Source organism: Mesocricetus auratus, unplaced genomic scaffold (genome assembly GCF_017639785.1).
Source record: "Mesocricetus auratus isolate SY011 unplaced genomic scaffold, BCM_Maur_2.0 Super-Scaffold_100010, whole genome shotgun sequence".
Lineage (NCBI taxonomy): Eukaryota > Metazoa > Chordata > Mammalia > Rodentia > Cricetidae > Mesocricetus > Mesocricetus auratus.
In genome coordinates, this window is record NW_024429194.1 from 77,471,930 (window position 1) to 77,491,566 (window position 19,637).

The window sequence follows — 19,637 nt, forward strand, 5'->3', positions numbered from 1 at the left end:
CACCCATCTCCTGTAACTCCAATAAACTCATCAATGTGTCAAGTAGGATTTTGGTGGTATTACTTTAGTCTATTGCCAGCTCCCTATCTGGAGTGAATACACATCTCCCTGGGGAATAGTGCCATTAGAGGATGGAGGAGGGGGACCCTGGTGTTGGTCCCATTGTCTCACACTGACTATGTTCTAGCTGCCATAGACCAGGGCAGCTTACTATAGTATATCTTTGTGGAGGAGGCAATGGGTTTCCTAGCCTAGATTGACTCTTTCTGATGTGGGCATCCAGACTCCACATGAGAAGGGACAGGGTTTGGTTGGGAGCTCCTGAAGCTGATGCAAGCTGCTATGTGCTACCTTCTCAACCCCAGCACAAGCCACACCCTTAGAGGCAGACTGGGCTTGTGTGCCCGACTCTGCGACTTTGAAGATTGATGGGAGTCTCTTTGGAACAAAGCAAAAGGGATATCAGAGAGTCATATTCCACCCCAAAGCTACAGTTATCCAGGGTTAGTATTTGTCATAAGGAGGTGGCAAGTGGAACTGGGCGGCAACTCGAGGCCTCATCTCCAAGGACTGCTCTTTGCAGGCTTGAGCAGATTTCTGTGAAAAGGGAGTTCTTTGGGGTGCGTGGACCTTTGAGCAGGACTCCTGTTCTGTGTCTTGGCCATTATAGCTCACAAGAACTGGGAGACATGTAGATACATAAAGCCATCCATCTTCCCTTAGGTCACCTGGGATGTCTCTGGCCCACAGGGGTGGAGTAAAACAGATGACTATGTGTCTGTAATGAGCAGGGAACCCTCTAGGTGCGTGTGGGGGTGCCAGGGGCACATTCCACAGTTATGGAGCACACCTGAGTGGGACTATCATATAGTATAGAAACCCGGGGTACAACCTCTGAACCCAGGGATGGCCTCAGAGTGTATTACTACAAGCCCAAGAAATTCTTGGCGCTCAATTCCTAGCTGACACTGTCAGTCTCAGGTGCTGTGATCAGGGACAACCCAGGACATGGTGCCCACCTGCATCCCCACCAGCCACACAAACTATTCCCCTCTCCAAGGACACCACGGTCAGGGAACAAAAGCCATGCTTATCAAAGGACTTTTTTTTCTTTATTTTCATAATTTAGCTGAATCAACACAAAATTGGATACCGTAAAACAAGGGGGGAAATATGCTGCAACATCTTAAATCTCCCGGTCTCTGCCCTCGGAGGGGTCTATGCTAGCTTTGAAAAGAAACAGCTGAGGGGAGGTTGTATGTATGCTGAGGTTCTGAGGTAAAATGAGACCTCCTGCCCTGTTCACCACCTGCAACACAGGCCGCCGGAGCCTGGCACCGTGGGGACAGTGACCTTGACTGACAACCTTCTCTGAGGGGAACCCCCTTTCAGCCTCATCTCTCTGCCCAGGATGCTCATCCCTCTGTATGAGTGAAGGGAGAACACGTGATCTCACAGAACTTTCTTTCCTATCTTTAGCCTATGGTTGCTGGAACGGCATCTATATACTGGAGTTAAATACATTGTTTTTACTCTTTTCTTTAGTAGCATATTACTAGCATGATAATCATGTTAATTGGACATGTAGGTAGTATACTTTTAGAAGAACTTAGGAAAATGAATGGGGACGGTGTCTGTCCCTTATCCGCTGGCCTCTGGCACCACAGTGTAGGGTAACCAAGGAAAGTGACTCTTCCCCAGCTCCTCTACCCCACCCCCCAGCCCTGCTGTGTCACCCCCTGATGTGGAGACCGAGGACCTCTGTGAATGAAGGGGGCCATTTACTTGGGAAGGACAAGTTGGCCGAACATGGACTCAAGATCTATGGATGGCAAAGGGGGTTGAGAGAGTTGAGAGGGACCAAAATCCGTCAGAGGAGGCATGACCAAATTATTGTACACACAATGTTTACCAACACACAGACTCACAGGGGGGGGCGTGAGCTACCAGACCGAACCAAAGCAAAGAGAGACAGAGCTTCCTAGCCTGGGCAAGGTCCTCTGCACCTCAACCACAGCTTGGCCCCTCCATCCCTGCATTGAGGTCCTCCAAGGCCAACCCCAGAGTTTCCAGGATCACAGGGGGCCTGGCCACAACTCTTGTGATGGTCAGACCTGCCGTCAAATGTTAAATAGGATTTTCTACAAATATACAACATATAAAAACTGTTAAATATATAACTTTAGGCTTTTGCAAAATACATTTAATGATCTCTTTCAAACAGGGTTACTTCCGTTTTCTTTAATTTTGCTTTCTGGAGCTAAATGGTGTATCAGATGAGACAGCAGTCACGGGAGACCCAGCATGCTCTTGGCAAATGGTGGATTATCCAACTATCAAAAATGGAGCTGTGGAAGAGGCATGTCTAACTGGTTAAAACAGAAAGTGATTTTAGTACGATAGAGTTGGTCTAAGCACAGGGGCAAAGGGTCTGTGTCCGGGGCCCTTGCTGTCCGCTGGGGGCCGTCTCCGGCCACGCCCCGGCTGGGTCCTGCAGCTGCACCACAGTGGTGTCCTTCTGGGCAAAGCCATCCTCCTAGAGCACGCTGCAGTGTTCGTGGGGCGGGAGTCTTGGCCGCAGATGCCCTCTCCATGCTGCCTGGGCCACCAGCATGTCTGCCACTGTGCCCTCCCCCGCCCCACAATCAAACCCAGGAACTCTTGGCAGCAAGGGCGTGTCCACGTTAAAATAGATTTGCTCTTTGGTCTATTGAGTATACTGAAAGTATAAGAAAATAAAAGCGATTCAGACAGTCTGGGACACAGGAAATGGTGGCTTCTGCACCCGACAGTCCCCGGACCTTGCGTTGTGGCTCAGCTGGCTGGGCTGCAGCCTCCTTGTTCTTGTCCTCCAACTCCAGGGAGCAAGTAGCTGATGAGGGTGGGTGCAGCCAGGCTCCACACACCAGGTATTGCTGATTCCTGTCACCACCCCTGACCTGTGTGTCTGAGTCCTGGCCTCCTGGGTTCAGCTGGACAGACTTGAGCTCCGAGGAACTGGACTGTCCTGGTTAGGCCTCTGGGAAACTGTGGGAAGGTGGAGTACAGGCGGTGTCCACACAGGGTGGAGGACTGTGGCTGAGGTGTAGAATCTCCAGAGAGCCACGGCCACTCCCAGGGGCACCGCAGGGGCTGCGATTGTCAGGAGACCTGAAGAGCAAAGACACAGAGCAGTCAGCCTCATCCTGAAACCACTCAGAGTCATGTTCCTGACACAGTCCCTGACACAGAGACCTTCCTTCTTACCCATTGTGGGTAAGCTAACCATCTTCTGGAGACTAAGATTGAAGACCTGGATGATGGTGCATGGCATGTGGGGAGCACTCTGCATAAGATTATGCCCCTAAAAGCACCACCCTGTCTGTACTCCAAGAGAGGCTGCCCTCTGCTGGGGACCCAGAGAAAACTCTGTTCATTCTCCAGCCTGTGCTGGCCAGAGCTGGTCTAGGTCCACTTGAAGATTGCATGGCACAAATCTGAATACTTAACACATGGCCCATACTGGCCCAGGAAGCAGGCACTTCATCTCTCTACCCTTTAACAGCTCCAGGAGGAGAGGAGATACAGCTTCCCCCACATTTCAGCAATCAGACAGATGGAGATAACAGACAATAAAACATCTTCAGGAGTCCTCTGGTGACAGAAGGGAAAGGTGGAAGGTTAGTATCAGCCACGGGGGATGCTTGTCTCCCAGGAAGAGTGCTCACACAATTCTGGCAACTTAGCAGACCACCTTGCAGGAGAGACTTGAGCTGAGACAAGGATGGTCCAACAATGGGTGGGACCACACCTTGACCAAGACTGTTTAGTTACACATATACCTCCTACCCTCTACACCTAAACCTCTTCAGTATCCTATAGACTTAGGGAATCACTGGACCTCTGATTCCTCCTCCAGTGTGTCCAAGTGGAATAAGTCTGCTTTCTCTGATTGTCATCAAGGTAGTCTCTGTTGTATTAGGATGGATGATGGCCCTTGCTTGTTGGGGCTGCCTGCTCTCAAGCTATGACTCCAACAACCCCAGTAACAACTCCAGTTCTGTCACCCTGGAGAAGTCTTAGGACTAACTCCAGAACATGGGATCCCTTCCAACATGGGCAAACCCCATGGTATATATACATAGAGTGAGGTCCAGTTGCTGAGTGGCCTCTCCAGGCCATATGCCATGGTATGAGCTTTAGGGAGACCACGGGTTGTTAGTGGAAGCCACATTCATTGGCCAGACAAGTTTATAGGTATAATCAGTCCTTTGTATCTTCATCTACTTACCAAACACATGGGGGAAATCACATCTGAAAAGTTTATATTTCTCCTATCAATATCACTTGACAGTACATGTTAAGAACAGTTCACACAGCATCCACCCCATAGTTATCAGAGGTTGACTAAAACCACAGCATCCTGCCTGCTTCTGTGGCTTGGAAGGCTTGGTGTAGGCTTTGGGGATGCACCCCTCCCCCTACTGTCATACTGAGCTGGGATGGGAATGTGGTCTGAGTCTGCAGCACATTTTGGAAGGTGATTGTTAGATATGATAGGACAATCTGTCTGTAAACATGGGAAAACCAACAGCTGGAACCATACACATTTGTTATCCAGTGACATTTCCTTGGAAGAAAAATATATTGTTGAATTACCAAAAATCCACTCTTTCTAGATGTGTTCTGGGGGCTGATTTCCCCCCACTGTTCTGTAGCAATAGTCTCTGCTCTTTCTAGAAAGGAATGATAAGGAGGGTCTTAGTATTACTCCATCTGGGCTGGAGGACAAGATCCCCTGGCCCTTACACACATACACACATACACACATACACACACACACACACACACTTGTTGGGAGATGTCATTCTGTAAATGTGTCTGTTTGGTTTGAATAAATCACTATTGGCCAATAGGTAAGTATGATAGGTGGAACTAGGAGTCGAGGAGGTTTCTGGAAAAGAGATACACAGGCAGACACCATGTAGGCTGCCAGAATAAGAGGTTGGGACCCTTTTCTCTGGTAAGAGAAATACTTAGATTAACAATTATGGGTTAAATACTTAAGTCAGAGCTAGTCAGTAAGAAACAAGCAAACGGCCAACAGCTTCATAATTAATATAGCGTCTTGTGTGTTATTTGGGGACTGCAACTGTGGCAGGGCCCAGGCAGATGGTGGGGAAGGCAACAGGATACACTCACTGGTTTCTGTTCTTGTTTATCTTATTCCACTGTAAAACCCTCCCATGTTCCTAGCACCATGAAGATTCTTCATGGTAAGTGACCAAGCAGGCGTGCTTAGCTGTGTGCTCTCTCTCCCCACACCCAAAGCCTTCTGCCTGTTAGGATATGGCTGGATGTAGCAGTCCTTTCCAGAAACACAGAAGCTCTTGGCTGTCTCCTCCCTCCCAGATCCTGTCCTCAGGAGTTACAGAGTAGGGTTCATTAGGCCAGGCCACTCAATGGTTAGTGGGGTTGTCTCTGAGAATGGCCCTGCTGGGACACAGCTCAAAGGCGGCCTCACACCCACCCAGCAGGCTATCCCTGGTGGCTGTTCCATGCTGAGCTCCTATTTCTGCATTTGCCTGGGTCTGCAGTGCAGAAAGGCTGTATAAGGATATCGCATACAACAGCAGATCCACAGCTCACCGTTCTGGGGCTAGCATGTGAGGGCAGCTCAGCAGAGCTGGCTCCAACTGCAGGGAATTGCCCAGATCTCCTTGAGGTTGGTTATTATGGTCTCAGTCGCATGCTGACAGGACCCTACCCCTACCTCTCCTACACAGCTCAAGTTAGGCCAGTTGCTACTGGACATGCTAGGCATGGAAGTGCACTTTGCCTGGAGGGCCTTGTAACTAATACATAGTTGTAGCCAAGGTGTCACATACTATATTGAGCAGAGACCCTTGTTCTTTGTTCTCAATCGTCTCACTTAATGTAATACTGGCCACAGATCTGCCATCTATTAGCTTTATTGTATTGAAGTACAATTAAACATATGCATGAAAATGCTCTAATGAAATCCATTAATTCATTTACTAACAAAAGATACATAAAAATTAAAACCTTTAGTTTAAGAATTGATCAAAAAATAGTACACAAAACAGAGATGCATCCATGTTTTTAAAACATGAATATGATTAAAACACATTATATGAAACTCTCCAAGAACAAACACAAATAAAAAAGAAATGTACAAACAGAGACTGGAGGGATGGCTCAGTTGTTAAGAGCACTGGCTGCTTTTCCAGAGAACCAGGATTTGGTTCCTATCACTCTAGCAGCTCACAACAATCTTTAACTCCAAGTCCAGGGTACCCGATGCCCTCTTTTGGCCTTCATGGGCACTGCATACACATGTTGTATAGACTTAAATGCAGACAGACACTTGTGTACATTAAGTAAATCTTAAAAATGAGAGAGAAGGAAATATACAAACCCAAGCATCAGAGGGAAAGACCTATGTGATATGTAAGATTTAAGTCTCCTGATTACTGAGTCAATGGGAAAACGGAAGAGGGGATCTATATAAGCGATGTAAAAGTGCTCTATGCTTAATCAGTACGCAGGCCTTTCTGAGATGATGCCTGGCTTTTCAGAGCCATGGAATAAAATGCCCTGCTCTTGATACTGAGTCTCCAGGGCTTTTTTTCTAATGAAGTGAGGGTTCACATGGTACATTTAGTTTGACAAGGAAAAAAGCAGCATTTTGTTTGGTTCCCTTCCCACGGTTTTTGTGGTTGATGTTAGTGCTAATTTGCCAAACACTGGGTACGCTGATCCTTTGTGGGTGTCTGTCACTGAGTCTTGTGTGTTTTACTTATTGCATCTCTGTCTTCCCAGCACGGTTGCTGAAGGTCAACAATCCACCATCTTTCACTTTTATTCATATCAATTAGACAAAGGCGAGTCCTCCTTCCCTCTTCCTTCATTTGTTTCTGGAGACATGGCCTTGCTATCCACAACATAGGGTGAACTTCCTTGTCTCAGTTTCTGAGTGTTGAGTGCTGGGATTTCTCCTGTGGATTTCACTGCTCCCTTCTAGAAGTCTTCATTAATTCTCCCTGTGGGCTTCTTCCACTGCAGATACAGTGAGTACTCATTCTGCAGATTTCTTCCTGCAGTAGCTTCTTCACCATCCAGCACTGGAAACTTCTGGAATACCTAACCACCAAAACAGGCACTGTGGACCCCACCTCCCATTCCAGGCCTTAAGGTACAATAAGGGGATGCCAAAGGTCTCTGGAGAGAGCTTGAAGGTGGCAGGTGTTGTGAACTCCTCCAGGGAGGTGACTGTCATTCTGTCAAGGGTCATCATGTGCATGCTCAATACAGAGGGACATCGAAGGCTGCCGCTCCCAAGTGACCACTGGATGAAACCAATGCTGCATGGTTCACAGTGTCTCCAGCTCCAGTTTCAGTGTCAATGTCACAGCTGCCTGAGAATTACAGGGGCAGTATGACAAAGATTGGAAGTGCATGCCCACACACGATCTAATATTATAGGATGGCCACTGTAGGGCCTGACCCCAAGGCTGGGACCTTTGGAATAAGGCTCTCCTTAGCTGCTTCCAAAACTTGCTGGGATTGAGTGGAAGGTAGGGTGATTGGACAAGATTCTGGGACAGCAGCCTGGTCTGCACTACACCTGACTATGTGGCCACATGAAGAGGGACCCTCAAGCTTTACTGGGCTTATGAAGTACAGGCTGTGATGGATTTCCAATGTCAGTCTTTGTTGGGCCAGAAGGCCCAAGAACCAGTTTTATGGCAGGCTGTGTCTCATAGTTCCCTAGTCCCATTTGTCTGTGACTCATATGCCACTGTCACAGTTGCCATCTCAGCAGTATGACATGTGTGTGCCCATGATAGCTGACTTGCATAATCAGGCATGCTCATAGCTGATTACTAACCTCACCCTTGAGGGCCCTAGACCTTTAACTCAATCACAATTCACTTTTTCCCTCACCCTAACCTCATGCTCCTCTTTCCAGCTGACCAGCTAGGCACTGACACTTCCTGATCCTGGTGTCCCCAGATACATGATAAGAAGCTACAAGCCCTACCTATTGGGTCAGCACAATCCAAGATCTGACTTTCTCAGCTAGTCCTGAGACCAAATGTCCTGCCCACACAGGACAGAGAAACCTACCCCAGCACCTGAACTGAGTAGGGACAAGCAGGTGGGAGTCCAGCATCCTCTGCTTGCTATGGACACTGGGAGTCATAGGAGGCGGGTCTGCAGTCAGCACTGGATTGACAGCCTTCAGGCAACAGCATCTCCCAGTACTCATTCAGATGTGAGACACTGAATGAGGGTTATGGTGTCTCCAGAGGTTGCACTCAACAACAAAGTAAGGATAGACCACAGAAAAAGATAAGCATACAGCAAAGCTTAGCACAGAGTTAGCGATGGTCCCACACAGTAACCGGTGGCCACCACAGTGATGGTGACTGCACTGCTTCCCTGGTGCTTTCATGTGTGGCCCAGGCATTCAGTGCTGTAGGTCTAAGGAATGCAGCAGGGTCCAGAGGGGTCTGAGACGATGGCAGAGTTCATAGGGCCCCAGAGAAGTATCTGCACTAAGGATCTTACGATGGGGACACGCTGTGGCACAGATCCCATGGGTACGAGGAACCCCAGCATTGTCCTGTCCATGGTTGAAGCTTGTAGGTTACTGGACCTACAAGAAATGGATGGTGGGGCCACTGCCACATCTGAGCTCTGGCATAGTGCCATGCTGAAACACATTCCCAGCTCCACATATTCCTTGACCTGTCTCTTAGGAATCACCGTGGTATTATGAAGACAGATTTAGGGAATATGCAGGAAGTCTTCCTGGCTCTACATGACATCCCTCTCCATTTACTTAAGCACCACATGCTGGGTTTGGGCCATAAAAGATACCAACTTCCCACACAGCTCACAGCAGGGCACAACAGACCTTCCAGGGTCTCCAAGCTTGTGGGGGTCCTATTGGGCATGCCTTAAGGCTCAAGTTGACCTGTACATGTCCCGTGAGTACCACGCATGACTCTAGGCCTATCTACTGTTCATTGTCCGCACTCTGGTCCTACCCTACCTGGCCTTACTTTCTGCCCCATCCTCAAGAAGGGTCCTACAGAGGCCTCTTCTACTTTATATCCACCCCACCTATGGCTGAAGCAGTCCTGACAAGGTCCGTAAGATTAACTCACAGAGGAAACCTACCAGGGGTCCTGGCATGACTCAGAAACTTAGCTCACCTTGAAATTACCTCCCAGATAGGTACCTGTTCACTTTTACTATGATGTCCTCTTTCTTGGAGGCCTGGCCTGGCACTAAACCAATTGCAGTTCTGAGTGTCCAGATGGGGGGGTCATCTCTGTGTCCATATCCTGATCTCCACTGTGTGCTGACCACAGCTCACAGGATGCTGCTGCTGCCCTGCTGAATTTCCAGTGGCCCAATAGGACCGTGGCTCTGTCGGCTAGTGCCCAGATGGGGACTGAACTCACCTTAGAGGTAAAACAGCCCATGCCAGCTGAAGTGAGCCCTCTCCTCATAATCTCATTTCTGTTGTTGAGATAAAAATATCCTGGCAAAAAGCATTAACAGGAGACAGGGCATTCTTTCAGCTTATAATTCCAGGTCACACAGTTCATTACTTCAGGGAAGTCAAGGCAGGAACTTGGGGCAGTGGGTCACATCACACCCACACAAAGAGAAAAGAGAAATGAGGAAATGAGTTCCTGATGCCCATTTGCTGTACTCAGCTCAATTTCTCCTTTTATAGAGTTCAGAACTCCTTGCCTAGGGAGTGGTGCTGCCCACAGTAGACTGGATCTTTCAACATCAATTACCCTTTTAACACAATCCCCTATAGACATGGCCACAAGCCAACCCAATGTAGATGATCTACCAATGAAACTTCCCAGGTGATTCTAGACTGTGTCAAGTTAACAAGGCTAATAAGCACAAGTCTAATAAGCACAAGTCTAATACCAGGCCTTCTTAAAGCACTGTGGGACTCCTGGCACTTTGGTCCTGTACTATGTTACCTAGCTTTAGGCTATTCTGGCATCAGCTACAGGAGTCCTAGACCCAAGATTCATGAGACTTCCCTCTGTGACTGGCCTAGACAGGGTGGTGACACCATGCTCCCACTTGTAGAGACCATTCTGGTTTACACATACCCACCTCAAGGGTGTAGTCTGTTGTCTTCTCTGTGTGTGGCTGTTTGCTCAGTTTGCAGACTGAGCACTGGTCAGAATGGTTCCAAGAATAACCCTAACAAATCCTTAAGACTGTAGAGCCTTCATCCGGTAGCTGATGTAAGCAGAAGCAGACACCTACAGCTAAGCACTTAGCCAAACTCCTGGAATCCAGATGCAGAGAGAGAGGAGTGATGAGCAAAGGGGTCAAGGCTAGGCTGGGGAAACCCACAGAAACAGCTGACCTGAGCAAGGGTGAGCTCATGAACCGAAGACAGATAGCTGGGAAACTAGTATAGGACTGTTCCAGACCCCCTGAACATGGATGTCAATTTGGAGGTCTGGTTAATCTATGGGGCCTCTGGTGGTGGATCAGTATTTATCCCTAGTATATAAATGGACTTTGGGAGCCCACTTTCCATAGAGGGATACTCTATCAGCCTATACACATGGGGGGGGGGGGGCTAAGCCCTGTCCCAAATGATATGACAGACTTTGATGAACCCTGTGGGATGCCTCACCCTCCCTGGGGAGCAGAAAGGGGATGGGATGGGGGGGGTTGATGGGGGAATGGGAGGATGGGAGGGAGAGGGAACTAGGATTGGTATGTAAAATAAGATTGTTTCTAATTCAAATAAAAAAATCCTTGGGACTGTTGGCTTGGAATAACCTACTCATGTAGGATTGCATGTAGCTCCATTCTGAGCTATGGATACCAGTATCGGGAGGTGTGGACATGGCTTACATCAAAGGGGACTTCTATGACCTGTTTGCCTTCAAGCAGGAGACAGAAAAGCACCAAGCAAAAACAACTTTTCTGCTCCGCCGATGGGTGTGACTTGTGTTATTCTCATTAAGAGATTCATGTGACACTGTGGTGAGGATATGTCTGCCTCATGGAGGAGCACACAGTTCTGAGTGGGAGACCCCACAGGAAGACCCTGGTAAAATCAGGAAGGAAGTAGGAGTGGCACTTGTCAGTAGCCTATGCTCAGCAACCTCATTTTTTTTCTAAATTGTTTGATTTGCTGAAGGAAGGCAGAACTCTCAAGGAGCTAGGACCTCACACCTGTCAAGCCTCAGATCCACAGAGTACAGGCACAGTTTGTGGTTCAAGTTAAAATCATAAAACATGGCTGGGCATGGTGGCACATGCTTAAATCCCAGACATTACAAAACACTAGAAACATGGACTAAGTTAGGTTACTTCCAGGCACCCAAGAGATGCTCTGAAGAGAGAGGAGTCAGGAAGCTCAGGGCCCCGCCCTGCTCTGGCTGTTTGTTTTTGTCTGGGCAGTAGAGCACATCAGGTACGGCCTGGGCAGCAACAGAGGGTCTGGTCCTCCAGAATCATGTTCATGTCCTGTCTGTCTTCAGTCCACCAACTCATATCTTAGCTTGATTCTAAGGCATCAAACCCCAACATCATGGTGAGCACCAGGCTTCAGAGATGAGAACCAAGGTACCTTTCCATGACTTTCCCAGTCTGTTCTACATCCCTCCTGCTCTGTTCTTAAGCTGGGCCACTTGGCCACACAGGAGGGGCCAAGGCTAGCTCCCTTCCCAGGGCAGAATGCATCTTCTGGGCCCAGTGCTGTACTGCATATAGCTTTTTGAACATCTAGCTTCCCCGGGTCCAAACATACCTACATCATGAGTCAGTGTTTACCAATGAAGACATCTGAGAGTAAGCAGAAAGTGGCATCCCATGATGAAAAAAAACAATATTGACATTCTGGAATGTTTTTGCCTTGCCTAACATCCTTGGGTAATGCTGCTCCTCTTGACACTCTGGGCTATCTCTGTCCTGGCTATTTCCATAGTTATTAGGAAGTACAGTCTTCAAACCATGGTCAAATGGGCTCCATTCTGAGCTTTGCCTGCATGTTATTCACATCTGGGTGGTGGGGGGATTGCCAGTTGGAACATGATCATTGTCTCCAGGAGACAAGCCTGCCCACCCCCAGAATGCACCATTTCCTGGTGGGACAGTGAGCAGGGAATCCTACACCCACCACAGTGACTCAGCTCCTGAGAACACATACTGGGTCACATTACAAAGGATTCCCTATCTGGAGGACGACAAGGAAGGCCAGTCTGAAACTTGCCCTGCTCATTTTCACCCAGGGAAGAAAGGCTAGAGTGAGATGCCAGCAGGAGCAAGCAGTTGTGAAGGTGGTATATATCTGGACCATTTCCTAGTGCTGGTGCCCAAAGGCACTTCTGGGGTCACAGTCTGATTATGTGCTCAGGGCAAGAGAGCCACATAGCAGTCATGAGGTCACATGAGGTGACATCCTGCAGACTCCAGTTCAGCACTCACAGTCGACTGTGGCAGACTGAAGGGACACATGGCAACAGGTACTGTCTTGCCTCAAAGTAACACGGCAGGTGTTTTCTGAGAATGGAAGGCCCTGGGTCATTTATGAAGTCAACACACAGAGTTAAAGCCTGGAATAACAACTATCATGTGCTTATTATTAATAAACATTATAAGTATTAATAAGTATATCAAAGTATTAATAAGTATTTGATAGCATGCTGGTAACTGGATGAAGGGCCTGATGGGTAACTGTAGGTGGCAAAGATGTTTTCCTGTATAACCTGCACAGTGACAGCACTGGGTATATGGCCACTTGTACTCAGGTTCAGGGCATCAGGATATCCTCTCTGGCTGATGATGGTCCTGGGAACACAGCAGAACTACCACCTGCCCCTCCAGGCTGGTTGAGAAGGAAACAGGACACAGTTTGTGGGGCACAGTCTGAACAGATCTACACCTTAGACAATAGCTGTGTAAGATGCTTAGCTTAGTTCAGCTGGGCTCTGTTTGCAGAGGCCTTTGCTTAGGGCTATCTAAATGGGAACACCCCAAGACACAGCAGCAGAAGCAACTGCAGGGCTCAGGAAATGCACTGGGCCTAGTTAGATGCCTGGCTCCCACTCCTAGGACCTGCTACCTCATCTCCAAAAGTGGAGCTGCACCATAGCTGACCTTTCTTTGAGTCCAGTGGAGACCCCAGGTAGTTAGCACCACCCTGCCACTCGAGGGCCAGTACCTACCTCCAGGACAGAGTCCCTCACCCAGGAAGTGTCAGACACTAAGGGTTATCTCAGAATAGCCCTTCTTAGAGATGAGAGCTCTGGAAAGCGACTCAGACCCAGTGCAACCAGGTTGTGCAGGCAGAGCCCAGTATAGGTCTGTACCTTGAAAATACCCAATGGCAATCAGCAACCCTGATAAAATTAGCAATTAACATCTCCCCAAACTAATCAAAATGGGGTGTGATCATTGAAGCAGTGCAGAGCCCACTGGGACCCAGAAACTGTGTTCAGGAGTCGTAGGAGGCTCAGAGGAAGGCCTTGGGCTTGCCCAAGGAACTGCCCACGGTTATTCATCTTTCCATCAAATATTTATTGATCTTCCATAAACAAACTCCTTAATGAGGAAGGAACCAGAGAGGAGTGGAGGCGGACTCTCTCCTCAGTGAGAGAGCTCTGCATGTGCAGCTAGTCTTGGAGAAAAGCCGCAGGCCTGTGGATGCCACCTGGGCTCTCATTCCTTTGAAACTGGGAGCAGAGACTGTGCTGAACCACTACTGGTCCACTCTGGAGGGATGATCTGTCTACCCTGACCTTGATGGTTCTAGCAGATGTAATGAAGGCAAGATAGAGTACTACTGGATTATGGAGGACCATAATCGAATGACTGGTGTTGTTACAAGGGGAGGATTCGAGATTTGAGGTTTCAACAGTGGTATGGACAGGACAGTTAGAAACAGCCACTTGGAGACAGAGGCAGAGACTGAAATGATGCATTCACGAGTCAAGGAATGATGGGAGCACCAGAGACTTGGCAAGGTGGGAAGAGTCTTCCTCTCTGGAAGCCACAAAGGGTGCTGGCTCTGTGCACACCATCTTAGAGAGTTTTGCATCTAGAGCTGTTACAAGACAAGCTTCTGATGTTAGAGGTCACCCACTTTTGCCCAAGGGGACTCCCACACTGTTGCCACATGAACCCCACAAAACCAGGCAGGCCTCAGGTGTTACAGGTACCTACCTGCATCTAAGAAGGGATGAGGTGTCACTGCTGGATTAGATCAGCATCCACCACTCCAGAGTATCTATGCAGCAGCTTGATTATGGGCAAGGGCTGTGATTGTTTGAGAGTGGAAACAGGTACCTCTGCTAGCTTCCACACTGGAGCCCAGCGGGCAGGCAGCTTAGAGAAAAAATAGGCCCTCACAGCGCCTGAGAGTTACCCCATCCTCTAAGAACACAGAATACTGTCCATGGCATAGCAGGCTCTGAAAACCCAGGCCCTAATCTCCACCATGCACAGCATCAGCCATTCCTTATTCTCCTTGCTGCAGCCATGGGACCCCCCCCCCGCCGTCTTCTAGCTCCTAAGATCCGCTTTGGTCTGCTAATATGGATCCTTCTGGGCTATGGGAGATGGCAGGTGAGGTAAAATTCTTGCTGCGGTGATTAAGAGCTAGCAGAAGGGTGGAAGGACACCCTCTTCTCACCCAAGGGAGGGCTGGGATGGGACTGTAAAGAACGAACACCTCTAGGTTCTCAGCCCACCTCTAAGCAGACCCCACAGAGGCAGCTAAGGAAAACAGGGGTGGGCCTGCAATTCCAGGTGACTCGCTCTGATCCAGGCCAGAGACCACAGTGACAGGTCAGATGTCTGACCCTCACACAAAGGCAGGGACAGAACAAACACATGTCAGGTCAGGCCATGAGAAGCAACCCAGGGCACAATCAGGGAGATATACAGAACACCACACACCTCTCCTCCTAGATCCTCCATAGCCTGCAACCATTAGTCATCTAGAACCTGAGCTGTGAGCTCTAGGGGTAGACAGGGCTAGTGACTCAGGCACAGGTCTACACTGTCACAGCTGTGGTGTGTGCTACTAGCTGCTAGAGGACACTAGCATACCAACCTGGGCTTGACTGAGAGTAGAAAAGCAGGGACCAGGCAGCCCTTCTATGCCACGAGGCAGAGAACTGCAAGGAGGCAGGGTTGGGACCCTCTGAGGGAGATGTGCATTGTCCTCAACTTAACTTTCCCAGAGAGAAGCAGTTGCAGCATTGTTTTGAGCAAGGTGAGAAGCTGCATGGGCACATGCACTGGCAGGCTAGGTCCTCAATGACATCAGCTTGAGCTCTTACTGAATGTGAAAACAGGGTGTGTATAGTTCTGTCTTTAATGTTTTAAAGACCCATTTCTAGTTCGTATCTATATTTCTTGGGGTCTATTCTAACAGAAGGGGTCCTAGAAGCTTCTAGAAGCTGGGCCCTAATGTGGGGGAGTTCTCAGAAGTGCAGGGTAGTCGCAGCTGAGGGCTCTTTTGATTGCACTCCACTTCCCAGCTCAGCTGCCAGGCTGGCCATCCCTGTTCTTCGGGAAGGACAGGCACCAGCACAGCTCTCCATCACTATGGTCCTCATTCGAGGAGGAACCTGATTTTAAAAAGACTGTTGGTAAAGGAGAACCTGGAGGAAGACTTTATATCCTCAAGACAAAGTCTCACATAAGTTGGGTGCAAAAAGGTCAAGATGCCCCACTAAGAGCCTCCTCAGGGTAACTGGCTCTCAGCATGAAGGCCATAAGTAAGTGAGGATGAGTGTTCTGGGAGGTGTTCATTCACCCCCTCAGAACTGCTGTAGATCTCACTGAACTCCGGCACTGAACCTACTTCTACACCTAACCCACCTGCCAGTGGCTAATAGGCTTGTAATGACTAAAAGTTTCCTAGCTAGCTGACAACAGTACCTATGGAAAAGTATTGGCATAGTATGTACACATGTGAGCATATATTGCGCATTATATGTAAATGTATCTGTTGAGTGAGAGCAGGTATGGTGCATGTGTGTACACATGTGGAAGTGGCATGTATATGTGTATGATTGCAGATATGATCCATACATGTATGGTTCATATATGCATGCAGTAGCACATGTGCCTGTGTGCGCATGTGGCTGTATTGTATGCATGTGTGTAACTGTGAGATAGATAGCACATACACATGGGTGAGGTATGCATGTGAATGCATATATGTTGGGGAGACGTAGATCTCTGTGCCTGCAGCTGTAGTGTATACCTGCTAGAGAAGCTAGCCGGCAGTGGGACTCCTGAGTTGCTAAGTCTGTGGATTCTCTATGCAGCGATAGAGAACAAATCCACCCTGCCTGGGATGAGCTAGTTTTTTACATATTTTAAATTGGAATGAGGTTAGGCATGAGCACATCAAACTGTCACACCCCTAGCTTTAGCCTCCTTTCTCACTTAATTAAGTGACTGTCAGCAGTGAGGATGGTCCCTGGTGAGGTGACATCCCTCCTCATAGGATCCACAGCAGAAGGTCCTGGAGGGACAGAGCTAGAAACTGAGGTACTCTGGATGCCTTTGAGGGGTGTGAATCCCCAAGTGAGCTAGGGCAGGGGTTCAAGGGCAGATATCTGGTTCACCTTTGCTATGTTGGATCTTGAGCCCAGGGTCAAGGATAAAAGCTTCCAGCCCAGCAGTGAGCCTCAGGGATGAAGGATGCTGGGTAATGTCTTCTGCTCTCTTTGGCCCCATAAATTTGCCAAATCCACAGAGCTATGGAGTTGAAATCTGTATATGTCACAGAGGTTTACCTCAACCCACAGAGGAGCCAGATAGCTGGGTTGCCTCACAAGAGTCGGCTTGACAATATGCCCACGTCCTAGGCCTTTAGTGTAGTCCCCACTTGTCATCCTAAATGACAACCCCTGCCTTTCTAACACACAGAAAGGGAACTCAGTTTCCCCAGCAGGCAGGGCAGGTGGCTTTGAGTTACCAGGCCATACTCAGGCCCACTGTGACCTACCACCATACCTTCCTATCAGCCTCAGCTTCACTGAATCCTGGGTAGGGGAGGTCACAAGTAGGACTGGAGGTCACAAGTAGGACATTTCTTTCACAGGTCTTGCACACTCCCACCTTGATGAAGGAGTGAGGCTCCAGCCTTAGGAGTGGCCATAGAGAGGGAGGATGTCTCGATGCTTTCCCTGACTTGGTGTGATCCATTGCTGAAGACTTACCGTCATTTTATTCCCCAACTAACATGGCACTCCCTGGGCTGGGCCAGCTTCCAACCTACCCACAGCTCGATACCTTTGGGAAGGGCCAAGGAACCTTGACAAGGTTGTGACTTGGTCTCTTACCCTTTTGTCCCCAGCCATGATGCATCTCTGCTAGTCATATCACTGATGGAACAGCTCCTTGTCTAAAATTGATCCCTCTGTCAGTCCTGAAAACAAGACCCAACCAACATTACAGAGTTCGACCGAGGCTGCTCAGCCATTAGCTGTTCACAGACTTCTAAGTTCCTAAGCTCTGTAGTGATGGAACTAGAATCAGAGCTGCCTCCTCCTAAGGCACCTTGGTGCCCACCACTGTGGCCAAACGCTCCTCAGTTGCATGGACAATGTTCTTCTGTGGTTCACCATCAATGTAGCCACTTTCCAAGGTCCCCTCTCATGTCCTACACTCTTTCTACTTAGTATGGCCACTAGGGGTGGTGTGGCCACCTCTTTGTGGCTGGATTTCAGGCTTTGAGCAGGACACAATGCAACAAAGAGATGTTGCAGTCCCATCAAGCTGGTTTCCGTAACACTGCAGTCCATCAGAAAAGGGATCCTGAGTTCAGGCTAGTGAGATGATGCTGGGAAAATCTCCATGGGTGGAGCACACAACATCAATATGTCTACTGTAGCTGTTTTACTGAGATGGAGATAACTATCACATAGCGTTTAGCCATGAATCATGTTAGCATATTCACAGGGCTGGGCAATCACTACTACAGTTTGGCTTAGCTTAATTTTGTCTCCTCAATGAGACACCACACCATCACTCATAACCCACGTTTCTTGCAAGCACAGGACATTTTCCTGTCTGCTCAGATTGAACATGTTACAGAAGCAGATGTATGCAGTGAGGACTCGAGCTTGGCTTCTTTCACGTAGTATGAAGCATGCAAGGTGCACCACATGGCAGCGAGCATCGGCACCCATTCCTCCTCACAGCTGGGGGTGGAGTTGCAGTTACTCATTCACCAGCCACTGATGGACACCTGACCATTCCCATCTGCTGGCTGTTTGAACCATGACACGATGACCAGGTGTGTCCGTTTGTGGACAGGTATCCCTCTTTTGTGGGTAAAAAGACATGAGGAGGGGAACTGAGGGTCCTGTGCCAACTCTAGGCTTATCTTTCTGATCATTGGCAACACTGAGTTCCAAGTGCCTTAAGCACACTTCTCTCTGATTGTCCAGATGGATGCTGTCCATATGTTTTCCATAAGACTTTTGGGTTTATACACACTAGTATCTTCAAGAAGGCTATTGAGGTAGCTGGATGGAAGGAAATAAAACCACCAGCAATGTCTCTGATGACGGGCACTTCATTTGTGTTTTTATCAACTGTTGTCTGAGAGGAATCTCTACATTTTCTTGTGTATTCCTGTTTCATATTGTGGGAATTCACTATCTACACATCTTACCCCTTTTCCTCTGTGGACTGTCTCCGCAGCATGCAAAATTGTCAACTGTTCCAACCAGTCTCTTGATTACCATGGTTCTACCTATCATTCTTCAGTTTTATGAGGGTTATGGATCAAAATGATTTCAGTAGAACACATATTTGGAACCCTGGTTTTGAGGGGAATGGAGCAGTGGGCTAGGGGTTTAACACAGGGCACTAAGCATTGTAGGCATGTGATCTGCCATGGAGCTATACCTTCAGCCCATGGGTTCCTCCCCAAGAGCTAGAGATTTGCGGTACTTGAAAAGCTCAGCATCTGCAGTGTTTAAGCCATGCCAGGAAGCCAGACTGCAAGGGAGGTCAAGTGCATTCACACATCTGCCACTTTCAGTACTTCCTGAGTTCAATAGAGAACATTGCCTTGCTCACAGAATCCGGGAGCCTGAGCTGCTGCTACGGTATTCCACAGGCTGGGTTTGAGTTTGCAGCCCTTTCCTCCCTCCGAACCTGGTTCTGTGCTTAGCCTTCACCAGTTCCATGTCATCCCATTCTGCAATACCTAGGGAATTCCATCTAGAGCACAGTGTGTGGTAAGGGTTCAACCTGACTTTTTCCTGACATACTAAGCCAATCCTCCCAGCAACTGCTGATGCTCTGAAATGCTGACGTGTCCCAAATGCAATTCCTAGCTCCATTTTCAGGGCCACATGGTCTGTTGGATGGGTTTGGAGACAGTAGTAACAAGCACTAAGCATTGCCAGGCTTTAATTAAGTGCCTGGGACTTTTGTAAACATGGTTCTCTCCTCATCTTATCTGGGCCAGTGGCAGAACCAGAGCTCAGGCTGGCTAGAGCCTCAAGCCCAGAACCATGATACCTCCATATGACCTTTGCCTCCGCACCACTTTGGAGTCATGTGTCTGCTGCAGCAGAGCAAGGACCTGCACA

The 19,637-nt window shown here is 48.5% G+C and overlaps 1 protein-coding gene across 3 annotated transcripts in view; it reads right to left on the reverse strand.

Annotated features, from left to right (window-relative positions):
- Nucleotides 1-1,090: 1,090 nt before the first annotated feature.
- The window catches only part of Tafa5 (TAFA chemokine like family member 5), a 206,322-nt gene continuing 187,775 nt past the window's right edge, over nucleotides 1,091-19,637 (reverse strand). For 2 of the 3 annotated variants that reach the window (XM_040754022.1, XM_005067066.4), the window contains one exon: nucleotides 2,182-3,150. In XM_040754022.1, the coding sequence (XP_040609956.1) occupies nucleotides 2,969-3,150 (182 nt within the window). In that variant the 3' untranslated portion in view covers nucleotides 2,182-2,968. Of the gene's footprint in view, nucleotides 3,151-19,637 lie in introns of all 3 variants that reach the window. The other variant, XR_005880065.1, reaches the window with a different exon arrangement.